The 22,997-nt window shown below is 60.1% G+C and overlaps 1 protein-coding gene across 1 annotated transcript in view; it reads right to left on the reverse strand.

Annotated features, from left to right (window-relative positions):
- Positions 1 to 22,667, reverse strand: part of MCPH1 (microcephalin 1) — a 59,838-nt gene extending 37,171 nt beyond the window's left edge. The window contains exons 1-12 of the mRNA XM_056113908.1: positions 22,561 to 22,667; positions 21,773 to 21,864; positions 18,411 to 18,529; positions 14,916 to 15,003; positions 14,476 to 14,590; positions 13,899 to 14,036; positions 13,709 to 13,825; positions 12,606 to 13,121; positions 10,633 to 10,739; positions 9,290 to 9,327; positions 8,610 to 8,772; positions 602 to 679 (exon numbers count right to left, since the gene is read on the reverse strand). Coding sequence (XP_055969883.1) covers positions 602 to 679; positions 8,610 to 8,772; positions 9,290 to 9,327; positions 10,633 to 10,739; positions 12,606 to 13,121; positions 13,709 to 13,825; positions 13,899 to 14,036; positions 14,476 to 14,590; positions 14,916 to 15,003; positions 18,411 to 18,529; positions 21,773 to 21,864; positions 22,561 to 22,600 — 1,611 coding nt within the window. The 5' untranslated portion in view covers positions 22,601 to 22,667. The remainder of the gene's footprint in view (positions 1 to 601; positions 680 to 8,609; positions 8,773 to 9,289; positions 9,328 to 10,632; positions 10,740 to 12,605; positions 13,122 to 13,708; positions 13,826 to 13,898; positions 14,037 to 14,475; positions 14,591 to 14,915; positions 15,004 to 18,410; positions 18,530 to 21,772; positions 21,865 to 22,560) is intronic.
- Positions 22,668 to 22,997: the final 330 nt, after the last annotated feature.

Below are 22,997 nucleotides of genomic sequence, written 5' to 3' on the forward strand. Positions count from 1 at the left end.
ACGGTGGGTCAGGCGGACGCTGGGCAGACAGGGGGACGGTGGACGCGGAGCGGATACAGGGGCCTGTACTTGCCTCGGCCCAGCACAGACTGTGGCAAGGCAGCTGACAGGGACCCAAAGCGCAGGAAGTTCCCACATGTTCCCCAGCGCGTCCCTACCACGCCCAAACCTGGCCTCTGCCTGCCAGGCCCCGAGCACACCTGCTGTCAGGTGGGAGCATGTGGGGCCAGGTCAGAGGTCACAGCCTCACCCCCTTGGCCCCATCCTCCTCGCTCATGTGAGCAGCACATGGTGGGTCTGCATGCACAGCGATGTGTATGCAAGCAACTGGGGACACACACAGGGATCTCGGGCACTCGGCACTGCATGGGCAACTCGGAACCGGGTGCTGTAGGACACCAGATGCTGTACAGGCTGGGACTGGAGGGCGCCCTCCCTACGGTCCTCTGACTCAGCCTTCACAGGCTGCGCCCCTCACTCCTGCCCTCTGCTGAGTCCTCATGGGAGCATCCGGCCCGGACACACAGGGCCTGTCAGCATCAGGCTGACCACACTTTCCCAGCACGCGAAAAAAGGGAAGAAAAGAAACCATCAGACTCACCGGCGCCGCGGGGAAGTGGCTGTGCAGCTCAAAAGGCTCCTCAGGGACCCAGTGGCCGGCCTCAAGAGACCACAGCACCTGCGGGCGGGAACGGGAAGGGCTGACATGGTGCTGTACATGGGCAGTCTGGGCACCAGGAGTGGCCCCACCCCTGCCTATGCCGAGAGTCCCTCCAGGTCCCGCAGAGTGGCCTCAGGCTCCCGAGACCCCCATTTCCCCACACCCCCCGAACTGCCCAGCTACAGCACAGGCTGGTCACTCCTCAGCTGGCTCAGGGGCGCCCATGCTGTGAAGGCCGGCAGGGTTGTCCGCTGGACACAAGAGTCGGCGCGTCTGTGTGAGGAGGGGTTGGGGAGGGGAAATGGCTTCCGGCAGGGCCGGCATCAGAAGTCAAAGAGGCACAGAGGGACGTGGTCATCCCAGAGCGTGGGGACAGGAGTGGACAGGACAGCAGATGGGGGTCGCAGCTGACCCAGAGTGCAGGGAGAGTGGACAGGACAGCAGATGGGGGATGCGGCCGTCCCCGAGTGGGGCTCCTGGACACTGTCGCAGAGAAGCGCAATGCTGCTGCTTGGAGGAGAGGGAGCACGGAGACAGTAGGGGCCGAGTCCCTTGTGGGTCTGGCCTACACAGAGCCCAGAGAGTGAGACCAGGGGGGGCCCACAGGGTAGCCTGCTGCCCAGAACTAACGTCGAACAGGGTTAAGTGTCGAGGACGGGAGCGAGGTGGCACGAGGCTGCGACAGCCATGCCCAGGAAAAGCCTCAGGAGGTGACGCCCAGCCTTCCGGGGCTGCTTATGGCCTTGGCATGAACAAGGAGTGAGTCAGACATGCTGGCAGAAAAGGGCCTGGAACTGCTGAGGATGCCGCAGCCCCACCCCCACAGCGGACAGTGAACGGCCAGAGTGGTCACCAAGAACCGGAGCACTGTGAGAAACCAGCCAGAAGTGGAATGAGACCAGGGCTCACCCAGCGCACCAATGTTCCTTCACACACACATGTGAACACGTGTGACCATGGAAAGACACACAGGGACACGGGGCAGCACGTGCACGGACATGCATTTGTGTGAGCGTACGTGAAAATGTGTGCATTTCCAAGTGTGAGTGCACAGCTGTGTGTGTGTTAAGTGGGCGTACACGTGAAAGTATGAACACATATGTATGAAAACGTGTGAAAGCATGAACACGTACATATGAACATGTGGGACTGTGCTGGGACATGTGAGCATGTATGCGTGCATGTGCTTGTCAGCCCAGGGACGGGTCAGAGGAAGCCCAGGCCAGCAGCTGCCCGGCGGTGCTCGGGTGGACCCGGGGAAGGTGGGGGCGGCAGTGCCGTGCTTAGCAGCCTCGGAAACTCAATCTTGTAAACTTTCCATTTTGGAGATTTCGAGAGGAACAGGAACGCTGCCCAGACTGGACGGGCAGTTCCCACTGCGCCCCACCTCCTGCCCCTCGTCAGTGCCCAGCTTGGCCCCAGGGAATTCCTGCCATCAGGCTGCTGGAACTCAGTTGGGCTTGGAGCAAATGGGAGCTGGCAATAGTGCAAAGGCCCCATGGTTCCGACTCCCTAACCCGCATCCTCAGTTTCCCCACAAGGCCCCATGGCTCTGACTCCCTGACCCACGTTGCCCTTGGTTCCCCGTGAGGGTTGGCGCTGTCCGGCACAGATCCTGCCGGTGAATGGGGTCCCCCTGCGGGTCTGTTCACGGTGCGCCCTCTGAGGCCTGGCTGAGCTCCTCACGTGAAAAGCAGACGCTGACTGAGGCTGGGGGTGGGGGATGGGGTGGACAGTCCTGTCTCCTGGGAAGAGGCAGATCCACGCCATCACTTTCCACGTTTGAGTCTGTAGTTCCCCCGCCCTGGGGGTTCCCAGACCCCAGGGCCAGCAGCAAGAGGGGCAGTGCCTGGGCTCCACATCAGGTGAGTGAGGCTACACTGACAGCCAAGTCCCCTCCCACCATCTGACGGAAGCGAGACACAAGTGACTCGTGTGTCCTCCAGAGACTCTCAGCACCACTCCCTGCTGGCCGGCTCCTTGTGGCTGACCAGCCCCTGGGCCCTGCTGTGCCCTCGGTCACCAGCCTGGTCTAGCTCATGCCTCTTTTTTTTTTAATAATAGCAATTGTTTATAGCTATGCTAATCACTTTGAAAAACAGATCCCAAGAGTTAATATGTTAATTCCCCTAACTATACCTAGAAGATTGATTCTAGTTTTACTAATAAGTAAACTCAGAGAATTGATATTGGTGACAGGGATGTAAAGAGACCGTCGATGAGGGGACTTTAAACAGATTCAGCCTCAGTGGAAAATAACGTTGTCTTTATTTAAAAGATTAAAAATAAAACCACCACGATCTGGTAATATATAGATAGACGTATGTAAAAGTATATGTTTACATATACTTTCATAGATACTGTATACTACATATAAATATATAGATAGATATGTGTTGAGCTATATAGGCCATATTGGTATTTTACTACATATGTCTGTGTTTAGAAATATATATCCCGGGGCTGGAGCAATAGCACAGCAGGTAAGGCGTTTGCCTTGCACGCAGCCGACCTAGGTTCGATTCCCAGCATCCCATATGGTCCCCCGAGCACCGCTAAGAGTAATTCCTGAGTGCATGAACCAGGTGTAACTCCTGTGCATCGCCGGGTGTGACCCAAAAAGCAAAAAAATAAAAAAATATATATCCCATGTGGTGATAGCACAGCACAGCGGTAGGGCGTTTGCCTTGCATGCAGCCAGCCCGGCCAAGCTGGGTTCGATTCCTCCGCTACTCTCGGAGAGCCCGGCAAGCTACGAAGAGTATCTCGTCCACACGGTAAAGCCTGGCAAGCTCCCCATGACGTATTCGATATGCCAAACACAGTAACAAGAAGTCTCAAAATGGAGACATTACTGGGCCCGCTCGAGCAAATCAATGAATAACGGGAGGACAGTGACAAACAGTGTGGTCCCCTGAGCACCACCAGGTGTGATCCCTGAGGGGCTGAAGTTACAGTACAGCGGCTGGGCATCTGCCTTGCACACGGCCACTTGGGTTTGGTCCCCACATCCCCTATGGTCTCCTGAGCACTGCCAGGAGGTTTCCTGAGTGCAGAGCTGGGAGAAACCTCTAAGCATTGCTGGGTGAGACCCCAAAAGACATAAAAAGGGGAAGAAGAGGGATTCTTGAGCACAGAGGTAGGAACAAGCCCTAAGAACCAGTGGGTATGGACCAAAACACAGAAAGAGAAAAAGAAAAAAATTGTGACAGACAACACAAGTGCTAACTGCAGCTGCTGCTCCTGATCGCTTTTCTCTCTTCCGTGATGTTCAGGATTCTGGAGTAAGTTGCTTCAAGTCTCCAGCTTGCTATTTCTAAGATCGTTTAGACAGGCCCTTTACATCAATGTGAGGTGATATCCTTACATCATCTCGACTCGTACTTCCCCCCTTGATCAGTGAATCTGAGCATTTCCCATGTTCCTAATGTCGATCCATTACTTGGATCAGAGCCGGGTGCTGGGACCCCTGACACCGGGCAGGCCCAGGGCCGAGGTGAGGGAGTGCCCGCCTCGCACTGGGTGAGTGAAGGAGTGAATGTTGGCGGCGAGAAGCGCCACCCCAGGCTCCACCCCAATCCTGCCCGGGCTCCCCAAGCTCCCGACACGAGAAAAAGAGACCAGAGAAAGGGCACAGCCCCCTTGGACATGCTGCAAAGTGGGGCGGGATGACCCAGCGCCTCACCACTGGCCAAGCATCTTTCTAAATAGCACGGTCCCAAGTTCTTTTATCAGAACAAACACAGAGTGACGAGGAACACATCCCAGCGGACTGAAATGAACCGCAGAAACACAGGGCTGGAGGCAAACAGTGGGGACGACCAGAGCCCCCCTGTGATAAAGGCTAAAACATGCTAAAACATGCTTTCCCCAAACAGAATTATCTCGACGACAAAGACAGACACGAAGCATGTGACCTTCATAACAGCGCACAGGGCTGGATCAGACACTCAGACTCGGCAGGGCCAAGAGGAAACGCCGGGGCTTGAACGTGGCCCCCTGCATGTCTGCAGGGACATCGGCTGTGCTGAGCGTCCCGGCTGCTCTGGGGCCAGACCATAGGCATCACAGAACCCGCCCAGCCCTGGGAAAAACTCAAGAGATGAGATGCAGGGCTGGGGAGGTGCTGGGGGCCCTGCGCCTGGCCCCTGCACCAGTGTCCCGTGTCTTCAGCTCCCGTACCCAGAGCCCTCCCTTTCAAGCCAGCCAGACTTCTGGGTTGACCCCAAGCTTCCAATTCCAGCAAGCCGGATCTGAGGGATGTCACTGCCAGAGAAATGACCCGACCCAGGGTTTCCGCCTTCTGAAGTGCCCCTTTGAGAGCTGTTGGGTGTGGCCCCTCCCCCTGCCTCCCTGCATTGAGCCATGGGCTGGACATCTCTGCATCTGTGACCTTCCTGCTCTTGGGACCATCAGGTTGACCCCTGCGGCCTCACGAGTCCTACCTTGCTGCTGCCAGAGGAGGCAGGGGCTCATGGCCGCCTGTCAGTGGCAGAAGGCAGTGGTGAGCAGGCAGGAGAACCACACACACATAAGAACACACAGCACATGCACCCACACACGCACATATATGCACCCACACATGTGTACGCACATGCACCCACATGTACCTGCACACACGCACATGCATATGTACCCATGCAACGCACAACACATGTGTACACACATGCACACCCCCCACATGCACCCAATACATATGCACACAGGAACACACACATGCATGCACATGTACCTGTATACACGCACACGCACACACACGATGCACACACGCACATGTGCACCTGTGTGCACACATGCATCTGCATACACACACATGCACACATGTACCTACGTGCACATGTGTGCACATGCGCGCACACATACACACATACACACACACACACAGAATGAGGGAGACCCAAAGGAAGCAGCAGCAAAGGCAGCAAACTTGTGTCTTGAGAGACGAGGCAGGGCGTCTCCAAGGGTGTCTGTGAGATACTGGCCTGCGTTTTTCTGTGGTAACTTCCTGCCGCCCTGAATAGGATGCGGGCGACTCCTGACACCGTTTGCTGTTTCTGAGGCTCTGCCGGATGGTTAGTGTGACGCAGCAAAGACATGAAGGGCTCCCCGTGGACACAGCCAGTGGGCACAGCCAGTGGGCATGGCCCAGCACCTGGGAATGGCCAATGTCCATGGCAAAGACTGCTGCAGCCCTGCTTGTTCTCGCCGTGACCCCAGTTCTGCTGCGCTGCGAGACTCTCCGTAGGAAAGTCCCAGATGCCGCACAAAGCCCGAAACAAAAACACGGCAGTGATGTTTGCCTTGGAGGCGAGCTGAGGCCATGGGCCAGGAGGGATATTTTAAGGATCTCCCAGATCCCGGGCAGGGCAGGACGGGCCCGAGAGCCCCTCCTCCCCACAGAGGAAACTCAGCAGGAGCCAGAGCCAGTCCACCCCAGAGCAGACACGGTCTGGGCACCCGCTTTTCTCAAAAGCCCTGTCTGAGCCAGGAGAGTGTTCAAGGGCGGAGCTCAGGCATGGCTTGCTCAAGGCCCAGAGTTGGAGCCTGACACCCCGGGGCCTGACCCTATAACCCTAGCAGTATACAAACCGGGGTAGGTCTCCCCACTGTCCATCCTAGTGTTAGGCTGAATTCTGTTAGAACAAGAGGGCTGCTTGCTCTCACTGTGGCACTGGAAGGCGGCTCTTCTTGGGGCCAAGTGGTGACCGTCTAGGGAGGGCCCTGCCTGCTCTCTCTGGGAACAGGGTGACACCTGCTGAGGTCTGATGGGCTGTGGAGACTCTGGCGGCTGATGCACGTGGCGTCCCTTCCACAGGGTGACCCAGACAAGGTGTCCCTCACTCAACACCACAGGAGGAATGCCTGAGCTCCTGGCCCAGGCCGAGCCAGCTAGGTGGCAGCTAGGCCACGCCTGGCTATGTGGGGTTCGGGGACACTGTTGTCAATGAGGTGTCCAGCTCCTGACGTGCAGCTGAGATCTGATCAGGGGCCGCGGAGCCATGTGGAGCGGTCCCGGGTCGTCACTTCCAGACTCTTGTGTGGAGGACTGTCTACATCACTGCTGAGTACCGAGAACCATGCTCTTGCCCACCGCCCTGAGTACTGAGGGCTGCACCCTCGCCCACTGCCTCTGAGTACTGAAGGCCTGGCTCTCCTCATGTCTTGGGGAGACTGTGGGTTCCCGTATGAACTTCCTGACTCGTGACTAATCTCCAGGTACTCATTCCGTCTCCAGAGGTCGTCCCTAAGAACCCATCTGCTTCTTCCTTCTCCGGCCTGCTGTTACTGAACTGTTCCTAGTAGCCTCTTGGAAACTTTTTGTATTTCTGAGGTGTCTGTTGTCATTTCTCCCCTTTCACTTTTTCATTCAAGTTATTTGGGTCTTCTTCTTGTCTTCCTAAGTCTAGTTAAGAGTCCGTCGATCTTATTTATCATTTCAAAAAAATAGCTCCTGATTTTACTTACCCTTTAAATAACTTTCCTGATTTCTGCCATTGATCTCTGCTCTAGTTTTTATTATTTCCTTGCCCTATTTTTAGACTCACACGTTGTTCTCCCTGCAGTGTCTCTAGCTGGAGGCGTGTTCTCCTGCCGGATGTGGCACCACCTTGCATGTCCCCTGCTGGTCTGTCTCACTCACCTTTGTTTCAGAGGACCATTTTATTTCTTCTTCATTTCCTCTTTGACCCAATGGCTGTCTGACAGGATGTTGCTCCATTTCCAAATGTTAGAGCTTTTCCCGTCTGTTTTCTTCTGCAGAAGTGGGGGTCGGACCTGGCAGTGCTGGGGCCACTCCTGCTTCTGTGTTGGGGTCACTTCCGGCAGTGCTCTGGGCTGTTGGTGGCGAAAGGGCCAGAACCTCGAGTTCTCTCTCTGGGTCTGTGCTTCTCGCTGTCCATTCTCTCTTCTGGGCAGGTGCCTGAGAAGGTACCGGCGGGGACTTCTACCTACGTGACTTCCTGTCACAACACGCCGTGCGCCCTGCATTCGGACGCTTGTCCTTTTGGCTGATGTTCAGTCCTGCTCCTGTGGTATCAGTATTCCCTCAGGCCCACACGCTGCCCCTTCGTATGTGCCCTGTATGGGTGAGTTAAGTCCACTTCCCTCCAGTTCTCCAGCCAGCACGAGAGCCTGCCACGGTCTGTCTCGCCACTTTCTCTCTTCCCTTAAACACCACACCACTTTGGGTGCTAAATCCAAGTGCGTCTTTCCTAAACCAAGGTCAAGAAGATTTTACCCTGCACCACATCTGAGGGGCTTGTCACGCATTTCTGGGATGGATCTGAGGCAGTGAGAAGACGCGGGTCCGAGGCAGAGCCCACAGGGCCGAAAACAGGCTCTGCAGGTGGGGGCTGGCTGCCAGCCCTAATCCCCAGCTCCTGCAGAGCATCGAGCTGTGAGCCGCCCCTGGGCACTGCCGAGGGAGGACCGGAACCAAAACTGAGAGGCAACAGCCACTACCCAGCTCTGGGGGACGTGAAGGTCGAAGACAGATGCAAGCATGGAGAGAGCCAGCTCCCACCTCCATGAATAATGCACACGGGCACGAAAACACACAGCCTGCCTAGGAACTGGGGCATAACGACGCAGATGCAAATGGGGGCCCAGAGAACAGTCCCGCCTTAAGTGAACCCATCTGTGGAAGCTGCCTGAGATGGCTCCTGCGCGGGCGGGGGGGACAGTGACCGGCCTCGAGAAGGTGACTTGGAGCTGTCCCCCACACTGTCTCCAACGCTTCCACCGCCGGCCCAGAGGTCGCAATCCTGGGGCCGTGGTGGAGGCAAAGGTTCCGAGGAGAAACGGGAAAGAAAAGAATGAGACACAAGTGAAGAGAGCCCAGGAGGGCACAGCCGGGCGGCGGGGTGGGCTTGGCCCTGGGCCAGAGATGCAGCAGGACAGCACCTGCGGGGGCCTTCCCCGCCCCCAGGAGAAACTCCAGCAGACTCACCCACTCCCAGGTCAGCACCCAGCAGCCGCGGGCCAGGCCCAGGAGCACACTGAGCGTGCGCAGGGGTGCGCCGGCCAGCACGTGGGTTGTGCAGTCACTCACTTCCTGTGCCACGGAGAAGCCCTGCAGCTTGTCCAGCACCTGGGTGACAAGGTTCCGCTCCCTGGAGACAGGAGCAGGCAGTGAGTGGGCATAGTTGGGGGACAGTGACGGCCATGACAGCTACTGGGCACAGTGCTAGGGGAGAGCACTGTCCCGTCATGCCAGGCAGACACAGACGCCAGGCACGGCGCTGGCTGGGTGGCTGGAAAGGCCGGGCTGAGGACCGAGGGGCTGGCTGCCCAGCCCACCTGCCCGCCCAACCGTCTGCTCTGGCTCCCCGACTCAGATAGGACTCCAGGGGGGCCGGGGCCACCGGTGCGGATGTCTGCCCAAGGCCTGAGCCTCAACCCCTGGGAGAGAAAGGGACAGCGAGGGGTTCAGGTCCTGCCCAGGGCACAGTGGTACTAGTGGGTAGCTGCGAACATTGGCCAGCGCCCTCAGGACTGACGGATGGGGGCTGAGCCAAGGGGGGCCCAAGAGTGTGAGGACTGGGCCCTTCAGACCCTTCACACCTTGTATGTGGTATCCCTGGGGCCAGATGCCCCCCCACTCCTTTCACTGTCGGGCCCTATACTCACTCGGATGGCAGGCTTGTCATCACCAGCGTGCGCGTGGACTGCAAAAGAGAAGGCACGAAAACCAGTGAGAAGCACGAGAAGGCGGCCCACAGAAACATGCTGCTCACAGTCTCTGCAAAGCCGCATGCCGTTGCAAGACACCCAAATGCACACCCCCAAGGCTGTGAGCCTGGCCAGGCGGACACAGGTGCCCGGCCCCTCAGGCACGGGCAGGATCCTGGGAGGTGCCGAGCTCAGAACTCTGCTAGGCCCCGTGCGGGGTCACGTCCTGCCGCTCCAGCTCTGACCTGGCCTTGCAGGCTATGCCTGCCCGTGCCTGGGACCACGTGGGTGTTCCCCAGTTAGGGATGAGGGGCAGGGAGGTCCCACTTGCCCCCTCCAGCCAGCTTCTCTGTGCCTTCCCAGGGACTGCGAGCACTGTGAATGCTCCAGGGACTCAGGTGTCTGCCTTAGGAATAGAAGGTACAGGGACCGGTGATCCTGTTTATACACCAAAAGCAGACTGTTCTGCAGGGAATGAAGACAAACACCACAAACAAAAGGGATTTCCACATGGAGTCTGCGGAGCCTTGCGGCTGGGGCCCTCACTGTCCCCTTCTGTCCCGTGTGGCTACATGCCTTCACTCTCTCCTCTGTCCCCCACAGTCGGACATCCTCGATCTGCCCGTTGCTGTCCCCTCTGTCCCCCATGCCTATCGCCCACGCTCACTGCTGAGGTGCTGACCCACTGAGCATGTGCCTATGAGCCAGAGAGTTAGTGTGCAGGGGAGGCCTCATCCCGCTGCGATGTGAGAGCCGCCCCCCATTGTGAGTGACGCTGCTTTCACTCTCCTCAAGCCCCTCAATAATGAACGAGCAGGGACTCATTCTGATCTCATGTCGGAAGGTGGCTGCCATCCACACCCGGGCACCCGGTGGACGGGAGTGGACAAAGTTCAGTCTCACGGGAAACAGCTCTGCAGAACCCCGGGGACGCCCAGCCGAGGTGCAGTTCTGGTTCTGGGGGCCAGGCTGCCCAGGCCCGTGGGAGCGTCTGGGGTGAGGAAGGGGTGCTGAGGCCCTGGCCCCTTCCTCCTCCCCCTGGCTCTGGCTCAGGCCTGTGTCCAGGCAGAGAGGAGCTCAGAGGCACAGGGGGGCTTTTCCCAGACACCTCCCTGAGACCCCCCCATGCCACTCAGCCGGGGGGGGGGGGATCTTGTTTGCAGACGAGAGTGGACGGCAACAGCCAGCTCGGACATCCCCGGTGGGCCTAGAGGGCACCCTGCCCAGAGAGCTGCGGGACACAGGCTGTCCATGTGTGGACGTCCCCTCTCGCTCAGTCCCTGGACTCAGCTCACACCCACCTTAGGGTCTTCCCTGCTCCTCCTTGCTAGCTTGTGAGGGTCTTGCTGGCCCCGGTGTTCCTCCGGGGGCCCCGTGGTGTCAGGCCGTGCCGGGTCACTCTGCACACCTGGAACCAAGCAGACGGCAGTCCAGTGACAATCTCACTGGGACACAGATCGCCAACATGGTGGAGGGAGTCACAAACGCAGAGGAGGGGCTGGGGGCTTGAGTACAATGCCTGCTTGGGTATGTGGTACCCAGAGTCCCCAGCCCATACCCTAGCTCCCGCCTCGTGGGCCACAGCCACAGTGTTTGTAGGGTTTGGGGCTTGAATGTGGGTTTGAAAAATTGCCTTCAAGTGAATTTATGGAGCATTGTAAGGAAACTGTCTGTGCAGCCCCTTTACACACCTGTACTCCATGGCGTGTGGAGACTCCTTGTCGGAAAGGAGCTGGGGCAGGGAATGGGGCTGAGGGACACCCACCCTCTGAGTCTTTACCCCTCACTTGCTTTTCATGGGCCTGGTTCCCCCTTGGTCCAGGTGAGAGCCCAGCAGGGTCTTGATGCCAGTTCTGGTGTCCCTGGGGACACAGCGAGTGGACAGCGAGTGGCTTCCTGCATGCAGTCACCCACCTACAGGCTCTGGTGGTAGACAGTGGTCATCTGGTCTGGCCACTGACCCTGAGATGAGCAGCTCAGCAATTTGAGCACTGGCGGACCCTTGTGCCCTAATTCCATCTGACAATAAGTGATTCCAGTGTCTCAGAATGACCTGCTTCCCCGACAAGGGGATCACATGCTGTTCTGTTCCCCTTCATGTGTGCTGACACGGGGTAACTGGCAGGCGTCAGCTATGAAAACACCACTTGGACAGTTGGCTGATGGGTGGTGGGAACACCCTCTGCAGGACAGTTGGCTAAATGTGATGTGTACACGCACAACACAGTGAGGTAATGGACGACAGGAACATCCTCTGTAGAGATGATTGGCTAAACCGTGACACAGCAACCTCTGCAGGGACAGCTAATGGGTGACGGGAACATCCTCTGCAAGGAAAATTGGCTAAAGGGTGAGGGGTACACCCAGAACAGCGAGTCAGGTAAGGGGAACACCCTCTGCAGGGATAGTTGGCTAAGGGGTGAGGAGAACACCATCTGCAGGGACGGTCGGCTAACAGGTGACAGGAATATCCTCTGCAGTCAGCTAATAATAGGTGACAAGAACACCATCTGCAGGGATGGTTGGCTAAAGGGTGATGGGTACACCCATTGCAGTGACAGCCAGTTAACGGGTGATGGGAACACCATTGCAAGAGCAGTTGGTTAATGGGTGACAGGAACACCCTCTGCAGTAAGTCAGCTGACGGAAACGCCCTCTACGATGAGTTGGCTGACAGGAACACCCTCTACAGTGACAGGCGACTGACGGGAACACCCTCTGCAGGGACAAGTTCCATACAGTATCTTGCCAACACCAAAGTCCTGCTAACTGGCAGGTAACGGGAAGGGGCTGTGGTCGGGGAGAGACAGGCACACTGGAGTCAGTTTCTCAGGGTCCCGTCCGTGGACACGGGTACACCCAGACCCACACGGCCGAGGGCTTGGGGCAGCAGCAGGTCGGATGATCCTCCCGGGGAGCCTGCAATACTCCCGGTAAGGCTCTCGAGGGTTCCTGTGCGGGGAGGCGGGCACCCATGGGGCCCATGGCCATGAGCCACTGCAGAGTGCAGCGGCAGTGCAGACCGACCCGGCCTCTGGGGGGGGTACATGGCTGTCCAGGACACTGCCCCTTCCCTTGGCACACACATGACCCAGAGGACTGGATGACACCCTCAACTCTCTGGGAAGCAGCCTCGGGAGAACACCCAATTGGGCCCCGCAGAGCTGGGACGCAGCAGACACGCCTTGCACGGAGGGGGAGCTTTAATGAAGGCACAGCTGGGTGGGCGTGGATGGGGGGGAGACCCCTGCCCCTGCACCCACAGAGGGGATACTGTCCAGGCCTCTCAGGCTGGGCGGCTCGTGGGGGGACTGGCTCTGAGTCACTGTGGCCCCGGGGCTCTTCCAGAGGCAGGAGAAATCGGAGGTCTCTAACACGCTCCTCCTCTCCCGCTTCGAGAGGCTTCTGCAGTGGCTGAGTGCCAGAGTGGCTGTGGACGGGGAGTCCAGAAGCTTCTCTGAGAGCCTCTCGTTCAGGTTGTCGGCAGAGAAGTAGTCATCGTAGGCGTCCCCGCGGTCGGGAGTGGGGGGCCGAGCCAGGGGGAATAGCTGGAGCCGGGGCGCGTGGGGCACCTTGGGGGGCCGGGCCCGCCCTGCGCTGCAGTCCCGACCGGCGGCTGCTGGGGAGGGAGCCCCCTTCTCATCTGGGGTGCCTTTGCCTGGGTCTGCCCACGCTGGTCCTTGCCGAGGGGTGCAGGGACGAAGGGGGGTGGCTGGTGCCATGATCCTCAGGGCCTCACCGCCGTCACTGCCACCCAGGCCTGCACAGAGACGTGCGGCGACGGGCTCGTCTGCAAGAGATGGGGGCTCGCCAGGGGCAGTACCCACTGCCCTCGGCCCCCCGCCCCAGACCAGACACAGGGGCCAGCAGCACCTCTGGGGCTCAGCTACCCACCCTTCTCCTGCCCTGGACCCCGTGGACAGGCCCTACCACACCCCAGAAGCGCCTCAAGGGTCCCTGGACATGCATCGGGCAGAGCTGGCCCTGTAGGGCTCTGGCAGCGGTGGGGAACCAAGAGCATCCTCCAGCCACAGGCCTGCTGAACCCCAGGCCGCATGACCTGCAGGCACCCCTAGTCTCTGGGGGCAGCCCAGGGGCCTGCGGAGACAGACTTGGGGAAAGGCAGGTGGCTAGGGCAGGACCACGGGAACCCGGGTCCCGGAGGAGATGGACAGACCCAGCCCTACCACACAGGAAGGGCAAGCCCGTGGGACCCACCGAGCTCGGCCACGAGCCAGGGGTCAGTGAGGGCAGACAGGGTTGGGGCGGAGCTGCGGGGTGCACCTTCTTGCTGTGGAAGAAGTCTCGTCAGGAGACCCGAGAAGAGCCCATGGTGCCCGAGAGTCTGACGGCACCACGGGAGAGGGGCTCACATACCCGGACACGCAGTGTCGCACGACAGGGCCAGACGGGCTTCTGCACACAGGGCGTCTTGGTGGCTGTCACTGCTATCACCGCTGTTGTGGCTGTGAGTCAGCTCGGCTCTCTGCGATGCTGGGACAGACCAGCAGGGTCAAGGAGCGCCCTCGGGCCAGACTCCCGCCCCGAGTAGGCGCACAGCACTCACAGGTGGGTGACAGGTTCTCCCGCCTCTCCTTCATCTCCCGCAGCCTCCTCTCCATGGAGTGGTGCTGGCGGCTCACGGCGGTCGTGGGGCTGTAAAGCAGCGCCCCACTGGACTCGAACATGAGAACAGGGTTGTCCTCTGGAATGGGCACAGAACCTTGAGGCTCCAAGAAGCCCCTCACCCCACACAGGCTCCCTCACCTCGCAGGCATGCCCCCACCTCACACAGGGTCCCCCACCTCACACGGGGTCCTCAGGGGGCTCCCACCCCGACACTGCCAGCTACTCCCCATAACCCAGCCACCTCCACTCCCAGGAAGCAGCACTTGGGCCCACAATGCCAGTCAAGGCCATGCGTGGACAGCAGTGGCCCCGGGCTGCCACAGTAGGCTGTGCCGCGCATCCCCTGCTCTACTTGTTCCCGGCTCTGCCCGGAGTGGGAGGGACACCGAGGGTCTCCTGCCCATGGAGCTCTCTGAAGGCTGCAGCACCCACACATGTCCACACAGGCGATGCCAAGGCCCCGTGTTAGGCGAGCGGCGGGCACGCATGGGAACGGAGGACTGTGGGTGCCTCACCCAGCATCGTCTTCTGCCTCTGCAGCTCCCGCGCCATCCTCTCCATCTTCTTCCTCAGCCTCTTGTCGTTTTCTGGCGTTTTGGGAGTGAAGTCTTTGGGCTGCATGCACTTACGCTGCACAGACACAAGGAGTTAGGGGGCTGCACTGGGAGACGTGGGGGCCTTCCACGGGCATGGCCTCCTGCACTGACTGCCATGGAACCTTCTGGAAGAGGCCAGATGACAGCACGGAGCCCGGGCCGGGCAGGGAGCCCCTGGCAGTGCCTGCACACACCGGCTCCCACGCCCCGACTCTGACCATGTTCAGGTCCCCTCCTGCCTGCACCCACCCCCAACCCACCCAGGGGTCGGGGGAGCCAGCCGCATGTGGCTGGATGGTTACCACCCAGGGTCTCCCATGGGGAGGCGAGGCCAAGTCTGAGGCCCCAGCACAACTCACCTTCCTCTCTGGCAGGTTGGGAACGCGGCTGTGGGTATTGGCGGCGGGGAACAGGGCCTCGTCCACGTGCTCCCCCGCCATCCGGCACCTGCAGGAAGAGCCAGCCATGAGCAACAACCCGGGCCATACGTGGGAGGGCAGGACAGGCGCAGGGAAAGCCCAGGCGCGGAACTCTGCTCCGACTCGGGCGCTGGCCAGTGCACCATGGCCCCCCCAAGCTGCATGTGGCCCACATTCTGTCCAGCCCCAGAGGGCCACGTCGCTGAGGGCAACATGGCAGAGACCAGAACTACCGCTGGTGCGAAGGGTGAGCAGCTGCTGAGCTTCTGCCCTGGCCAGCACCAAGGGGGCGGGACCCAGAGCAGGACCCCCCCACCAGTGGTCACTAAGATGAGCTGCCTGGCTCCCCCTACGGCACAGGGCAGACACTGGGCGGGGACAGCTCTTTCACAGCTTGGCCCTCACCAAGCTGGCCCTTGGAGGGGCTCAGTTGTCCCTAGGAAAGGCACCTGAGTGCTGACCTCTCCCTGGGACAGGCAGCACCTGGGGAAGCAGCTCACCCTCACATGGGCTGGCCACAGACTGCAGGGACTGGCCCTGGTGGTGGGGGCGGGGCAGTCCACTGGGTGCCACAGGGCTATGCCCAGTCTGGAGGATGGGGCAGCAGGGCCTGGAGATGGGGCCGGGGCCACTGATAGGGACCCAGGGCGGCCCGCAGAGACAGGAGCGAGCATCACGGTCCCTGCCCCAGGACATACCCACTGGTGTCCAGCAGGCCAGCGGCTGCCATCTGGCGCCACCCTGTGGCCATCCATCAGACAGACAGTGGAGGACGGCGGGCACAGGAATCAAGGTGAACGTTTCCATCTGCAATGAGTCCCCAAAGGCCCCCAGACGGAAAGAAGACTCAACTCAAGACGACACAGTGAGGTCTAAGGCATTGCAAAAACTTCATGACCTCAGATAGATGTTAAGTTGTTTGCTGCATGAACAGCAAACCTGCACATGTAGACGTGCAAGACAAAATCAGTTCTCTCATGCCACCAACGAGCAACCCAAGACTGAACAGGGAAAAGGCATCTCCTGGCACCTTCAGTGCCCTGAGACGTGCTGCGGGTGTGGCCCTAGGGAGAACCAAAACCCATAAACCGAAACTGAGAGAACGTCCACACCAGCACCCAAAGAAACAGCAAGTCACCAAGAGAACGCAGCCCTAAGAACATCAGAACTCAGCCCGGGAAGGTGGGCCAGGATGGAGGCCACAGTGCTGGAGGGGGCCGTGATGGACCCCAGAACCTCCCTGAGCAGTAGCAGGAGAGGGAGTCTTGGTGGCCCCCAGAATCACTGGGCTGTTAGGCCAGAGCGCTAGATAGGACAGTGGACAGGTTACTTGTCTTGCACATGGCCAACCCAAGTTTGATCACTGGCATATCATATGGTCCCGACTTTGCCAGGAGTGACCTGAGCACCACGGGTGTGGCCCCAAACCAACCAAACCATCACCAAGGCAAGCCGTGACCCTCACTCAGGCTGACGGAGACGGGAACCGCGGGCGTGGCAAGCAGGAACACGCTGCAGTCAGACAGCCAGCTCCCCGACCGCAGAGGGCCAAACACTTGTTCCGTGACCCCAGGGAAAAGGTAAGGGGGCGGTTAGAACCGAGCACCTTGCAAAGGCCCAGCAGGGCCAGGCTGGCGGAGAGGAGATTGGACAGATAGCCCACAGGAGCCCGCAGGGGGCCCTCGCTCGCTCCCAGCGGCCAGAGTGGGAAGGAGGAGATGGCTCACGTGCTGGCCAGTGAGGGGCCACGCAAAGCCCCGCAGCAACACCCTGGAGGGAGAGAGAGCAAGAACCATGACACAGGGAGGACAGAGAGGGGTGGGTGTGTGTCCGATTCCCACAGGCACGTGGAAGACAGCAACACGCAAGGCAAGCCTCAGGGGCGAGGTGCGAAACTGCTCCAAAGTTTATTAAAGGCTCGAAGGCGGGTGTTCGGGCTTGGGAAGTGGGGGGGAATGAGGTGGACAAGCTGGAGACAGTGTGGTGATAGGCTGAGGGAGTGCAGTGGACGGACTAGGGACAGTGTGGTGATGGGCTGGGGACAGTGCGCTGGACGGGTTTTAGTGCGGGCTGTGTGCAGGAGGCTGACACCCACTACTGCGTGTCCCAGGAGGAGCCCCGAGCCAGAGTGGGAAGATGGGCAACACTCAGGCAGCCTGGAAGCCGCCCCAGCAGGCCAGGAGCTGCCATGCCGACCCGGCACCTTCCCGGGCACCTCATGACACATGCCAGCCACCTGTCCAGGCACAGAGGGTCAGGGGCCTTCCAGAATCAGTTCTTGGCCTCACCTGCCACTGCCACGTACCCTCCAGCATCTCAGCTCCACAGAGACCAGGGGCTGTTCCACCCCCGCCCCCCCACTGCCTCCGAACACTTGGGGTACGTGTGGGCAGAGCCATGGATGGGGGCCCGGGCAACCCCAGAGTCCGCTTGACGCCCCACTCAACCCGTCCTGCCCACCAGCCGTCCCGGGGCACCTAGAGGCACTTCCCACCTGCTTCCCACTCTGCACCAACATTCTCCACCCGAGCAGGCTGCCCTTCCTGCAACCCCTCCCTCACACCTTCTGGACAGCAAAATCCAGAGTGAGCAAGGAGGGGTCTCGCCCCGAGCTGCAGGCTGCGCCCGGCTCAGCCTCTGTGGAAACCAGTATGGAGGTTCCTAAAAAGACATGGAAGACTGGGGGCCATGCACTAGGACAGCTGCCAGGACACCTGCCCGCAAACAGCCAACCAGGTCGGATCCCTGCTCTGCAGCCCTGGGCCTGCTAGGAGGGAGCCCAGAGCACAGAGCCAGGAGTCAGCCTCGAGCAGAGCCAGGAATGACTCTGAGCACAGAGCCAGGGGTGAATCCTGAGCACAGAACTGGGACTCAGCCCCAAGCACAGAGCCAGGAGTGAGCCCTTTCCAACATTGGTTTTGGCCCCAAACCAAGTAAAGACTGCGGGCTGCCCTCCTCAGCACCTGCCCAGCACACATGTGGCTCTGAACAGGCTCACGCACAGTGCTCACTGCAGCTCTGGCTCATCTTGGAAACAACCAGGAACCCAGCAAGGGAAGGATGAAGAAAGGGGGTAAGGGGGACCTACAACCCGGGTGGGCCTGGAGGGGGCAGCTGAGCACTGAGTGAGGAGCACACACAGCCTGTCTCTCGGGACGAGGAAGGCCAGGATGCAGTGCGGGAGCAGCAGCCGAGTCGGAGCAGTCGGCCCACACTGCAGGTTCTGGCACATGCGGGGGTGGGTCACAGATGGAAGAGTGACTACAGACCACACCCATTCCAGAGCAACCAGACCCGGGAGAGGCACTGGTCCCTTCCACAAGACCAGGCCAGCAGCCTGGTGGACGCGGGCAGGGCAGGAGGTGATGGAGGCCATGTCCAGGGGTGAACCCAGTTGGTGACTGGCCCAGAACGGGCAGCACAGGCACCACTCACCTGTCCACCCAGAGCACAGAGACCAGCTTCGCGCCCAGCTGTTGCGCCTTGTCCCAGGTGCTCTGGTAGCCGTCTTTGAAGACCACATGCGTCACGCGCTTGCTGAGCTTCCTGGAAATCTGCAAAGAGAACATACGGAGTCACCGCCGCTCCCTCCTGAGACTCCAGCCATGCATGACACGCCTGGCACCTGCAGGACACGGGTGGGGGCCTGGAGGAACAGTGCGGCAGGGGTGTCTCTGGACAGGCTCGGGCTCAATTCCCACCAGGAGCGAGCCCTGGGCAAGACTCAAGGGAATGAAAGAAACCAATGAAAAGTCAAGCCAGCCACTCGGAGGAGAGGAGTCATGACCCCGATGTCTGGACACAGGTGACTATTTCCTCTTGTCATCTGCAGTTCCAAAAGGACCTTTAAAGAGGGACTGCTCAGAGTCGCAGCAAACAAGAGTGAAGGAAACAAAATGGCCCTGAAACAAGAGGTTCAGCCCTGGACACATGGCGTCTGTTCCCACTTGGCTGCCACCAGCCTGACCCCACAGCCCCACTGGCGTTCCCAGAGCTCTCCACATGCTCGGACATGGGCATGGCTCAGTGGCGATCCCAGCGCAGGGTCTGTTTGCTTCAGGAGCACCAGGGGTCTGAATGCCGAGTTTCTGGAAAGGGGGCATGGGGCGAGTGAGTTCAGGAGGCCCTGGAAGTCACAGATTTCAACACGGCCCAGCATGGTGAGGCGCGCTGAGGACAGTGTCCACTGCCAGGGGAGGACACCAAGGCTAACAGACGCTCCCGGGGATGACAGACGTAGCCGCTGCGTCACACCAGGGACAGAGCCAGGTCCCAGAAGCACCGGGTGACGGCATTCCAGGAAACAGCACGGTGCGGGCGCGAGCTCGGAAGCCAGGACACAGAGCCAGCCGCTGCCCAGGCAGACACGCACGCTCCCTCCCAGCCAGCGACAAAGCCACGGCGCTCAGCTCATGAGGAAAGTGCCAGATGCTGGAGCCGGTTACCACAGGGGCCCAGGGCACAGCCGCAGCTAGAGATGCTTGGGATGGGCTGCAAGCAGGCAGGAGAACGTCCTGACTCGGCCCTGTGGGAGCTGTTGAGAGGCGCCACTGCCCCGCGTGGCCGTCCTGCCGTCAAGGCTGAGAGAGGCACTGAAGGGTAACATTGGTTTGTCCTTTCTCCCTTATCACAGAGAGCTTAGGTTTATCGGTAACACCCATCACAACTCTCATTCCTGTTTATTTGTAGACTCTTCTCTGTGCTCTCCTCCCCTGCCAGTTAATCACCTTTTTCCCTAATCAGATAAGATCAGATCCTTTTAGGACACTGAACTTGTATTGTAAGTTAAATATTGCTTTTCTCAGTCTTTTGCATAGTTTACCTTAAAGCAATGTGCTTTCTGTACAGACAAAGGAAGACAGTTAATACTATGCTTTGTAACTTGGGAGCTGACTGACTCAGAATAATATTTATTCCCGGGTATCTGCTTTCTTGACTCAGTTGCCCTTAGTTCCTAGCACCTCAAAAGCAGGGTCCCAACGAGGGACTGAATGGACCCAGGGCAAGCTGTGAGCTACCCTGGCATTGAAATGGGCCAGGTCAAAGTGTCACGATACTCAACTCTAAGTTGAGGGCATGATCATGGACAAATGCTGTCGTGATCCAAAAGTACTGTGACGACGAGACTAGGACCCTGCTAGGGTTAAGAAGATTAACCTGGCCTGAGGACTGTGGTCTACAAACAAACATATATATAATATATATATGGAATATATAGTGGGATGTCCTCAGGAAGAACCAAACCTTAAGTTTACACCTCTTACTGTGCTCATACAGAATGACATTGCTAGAAATATTAGAAGTAGATTTACTACAACTATTTAAGTAGATTACTAGCTGAGGAAAGAACACACCCTCATTGGGATTCCACCTTTGAGCTGATCTCCTAGTAATCTAGAGTAATCTCTTTAGATGAGATTTTATCCTTGAGCTAATTCCCTGGAGGAGAGGTCTTACGCCTCTTTGCTGATTTGTTAATGTTCAATCCACCTTTGTGTAACCACCCTATATAAACTAAGACTGTAAGATCGTGATTGCTATATAAACTAAGACTGTAAGATCGGAGGGGGCTCGGGCTCCAGAGAGCAGAGTCAGATCCAGAGGCCGGAAAGAGAATGAGGGGGAAGCAAGAAGGAGAATGAAAGGGGGCTCGGGCTCGAGAGAGAGAGAAGCAGAAGGGGCGTGGGGTTTGGAATAAACTACAATTGATAAGTGACCAGCCTGGCCTTCGTTCCTTCCTTCGCCTGCCCATCACCAATGGCCTCCCCAGGATGGGGGAAGCGGCCCGAGACCACCAAACGCAGGCAGCAAGAGAGAGATAGAGCACCGCCGGCCTTTTGAAAACACACAAGGCACAGCACAGACAAGGGAAGAAACCCAGAGACGCGGCGGGAAGGGCCGTGCTCAGCCCCCAAGCCTCCAGGGATGAGAGGAAACAGGGAGACAGGGCAGACCCCGGACTGCCTGTCAGGCCTTCTGCCTCGAGTGACTGCCCACAACCCAAAGCCTCACCCCTGCACTCCCCTCCACAGGGTTTGTTTGGTTCTAGGCTTCTGGTTCACACCCAGCAATGCTCAGGGTGACTCCTGGCTCTGTGCTCAGGCTAACTCATGGCTGTTCTCAGGGTCACCTCTGTGATGTCGGGACTGGAACCTGGGTAGACGGCACCCAAGGCAAGCACCCAACACCCTGTCCTCTGTCCAGCCCAGACCCTCTGCCTCACCTTGCTGCCTGTCACCCGGAAGCTTCTCGGGGCCTCCTCCTGAGTCCCAATCCCGGTTCCCTGCCCGGGGCTCTGGCAGGGACTCAAGGGTGCAGTGGGCATCAGGCAGTCTGCCTGGTTTCCCTGTGGACACCCGGTGCTGTCTTGGCCCAGGCCCGCCTGAGCCCCTGCGAGTCTCTGGGCCACACACGGTGGCTGCCCCAAGCTGACACTAATGTGAACCCAGTTCAGGTGTGCGTGGGGGCTTCTGATCAGGCTCACTGTGGAGCACAGTTCTCAGGTGTGCTTCGCCCGGGAGGCCCCCTGCGCTGCCCCCACTGTGGCAGCCTCGGGGGCGGAGGGGGGGGGGTGTCTGAAGCCAAGCTCAGACTCTCCCCGGACTCTGGAACCCCCCAGCTGCCTCCTCCAGACTCCCCCGGGGCCAAGTAACCAGGGCTGAGCGGGCGTCCTTCCCCTCCCCAACTCCGGTCCCTGTGCCCCCACCGGCTCCTTCTCAGCTCCTTCCTTCCCTCCTCTCTCCAAGCCCCCAGAGGAGCCGGTGCAGACAAGTCAAGAGTGAGGGGAACGGACTCACCTGTGCCCCCATCTGCACAAGCTGGTCCGTGAAGGTCCTGGAGTAGTTTTCTGTTCCATTGGCCGACCACACTTCCACGTATGCCACGACTCCTGAGAGCAAACCAGGGCGTGAGTGGGGGCTGCAGGGCGGGCGGGGCAGGAGGGCAGGAGGGCAGGGCTGGCAGGGCTGGCCGGGCTCCCCCTGATCCCCCCCTCCTGCACTGACACTATCTAAGTGGAGACCCCGTCTAAAAGCCTGTTTGTGGCTCTGGCCAGCCAGCAGCGACGTGGGGCCTCTGCGGTGGGCCATGCCAGGCCCCCTCCCCAGGCGGGGGAGCCCCTTCCCGGTGGGGAGCAGAGCCCACCCGAGGCCCCACGCCGGGGCGACACGCTCTCCTCGCCTCCTACCCACTGCAGACCCCGCAGACCCCTGCGGCCGGCCACCGTGGCAGGGCCCGACCCCCGCCGGCCTGACTCAGTGTCCGCGCCCACCCAGCGGGCACGGGCTGCCCTGACCGCGGCCCAGCCCCCCTGGCCCCGGGACCTGGGGACGCCTGCACGTGCGGGGACGGCGATCTCGGGGCTGCCCCGACCCCGGCCGGCCTGGCTCAGTGTCCGCGCCCACCCAGCGGGCACGGGGGTGCCCTGACCGCGGCCCAGAGCCCCTGACCCCGGGACCCGGGGACGGCGATCAGGGGGCAGCCCCGACCCTGAAGGTGGTCGGTCCCCGCGCTCACCTGGGGAGCAGGACACCCCCGCCCCGGGTCAGGAACCCACCCTGGGACCAGGAACCCCCGCTCGCCTCACCGTCCAGAACGGGGCCCACGGCGTTGCCGGGGGCCGCCATGGGGCCGACGGCCGGAAACCGCCGCTCGCGCGCGCCGCGAGAATTTGGACGGGCGCCCAACTGCGCACGCGCGCGGAGGCCCCGCCCCTAGGGCCCGCCCTCAGGCCCCGCCCCTCTCCGGCTCCGACCCGCCTCGTCCAGGCTCCGACTCCGCCCGTCAAGCAAGGCTCCGCCCCTCGCCCCGCCCCTCCCGGCACCCAAGGCTCCGCCCCTCCCAGACTCCGCCCCGCCCCGCCCTCGCTCGGACGCACCTCCCAGGCCCCGCCCCTCTCCGCCCAGGCCCCGCCCCGCCCTCTCAGGTCCCGCCCACCCCGCGGCCCCGCCCCGCTCTCCCGCCGGGACTGCCACCTTCCCGCCCTGGAATTCCAGGGGGCGTTTCCGCTGCCGAGTCTCTTCT

The sequence above is a fragment of the Sorex fumeus genome, unplaced genomic scaffold, assembly GCF_029834395.1.
Source record: "Sorex fumeus unplaced genomic scaffold, SorFum_2.1 ptg000024l, whole genome shotgun sequence".
Taxonomy (NCBI): Eukaryota; Metazoa; Chordata; class Mammalia; order Eulipotyphla; family Soricidae; genus Sorex; species Sorex fumeus.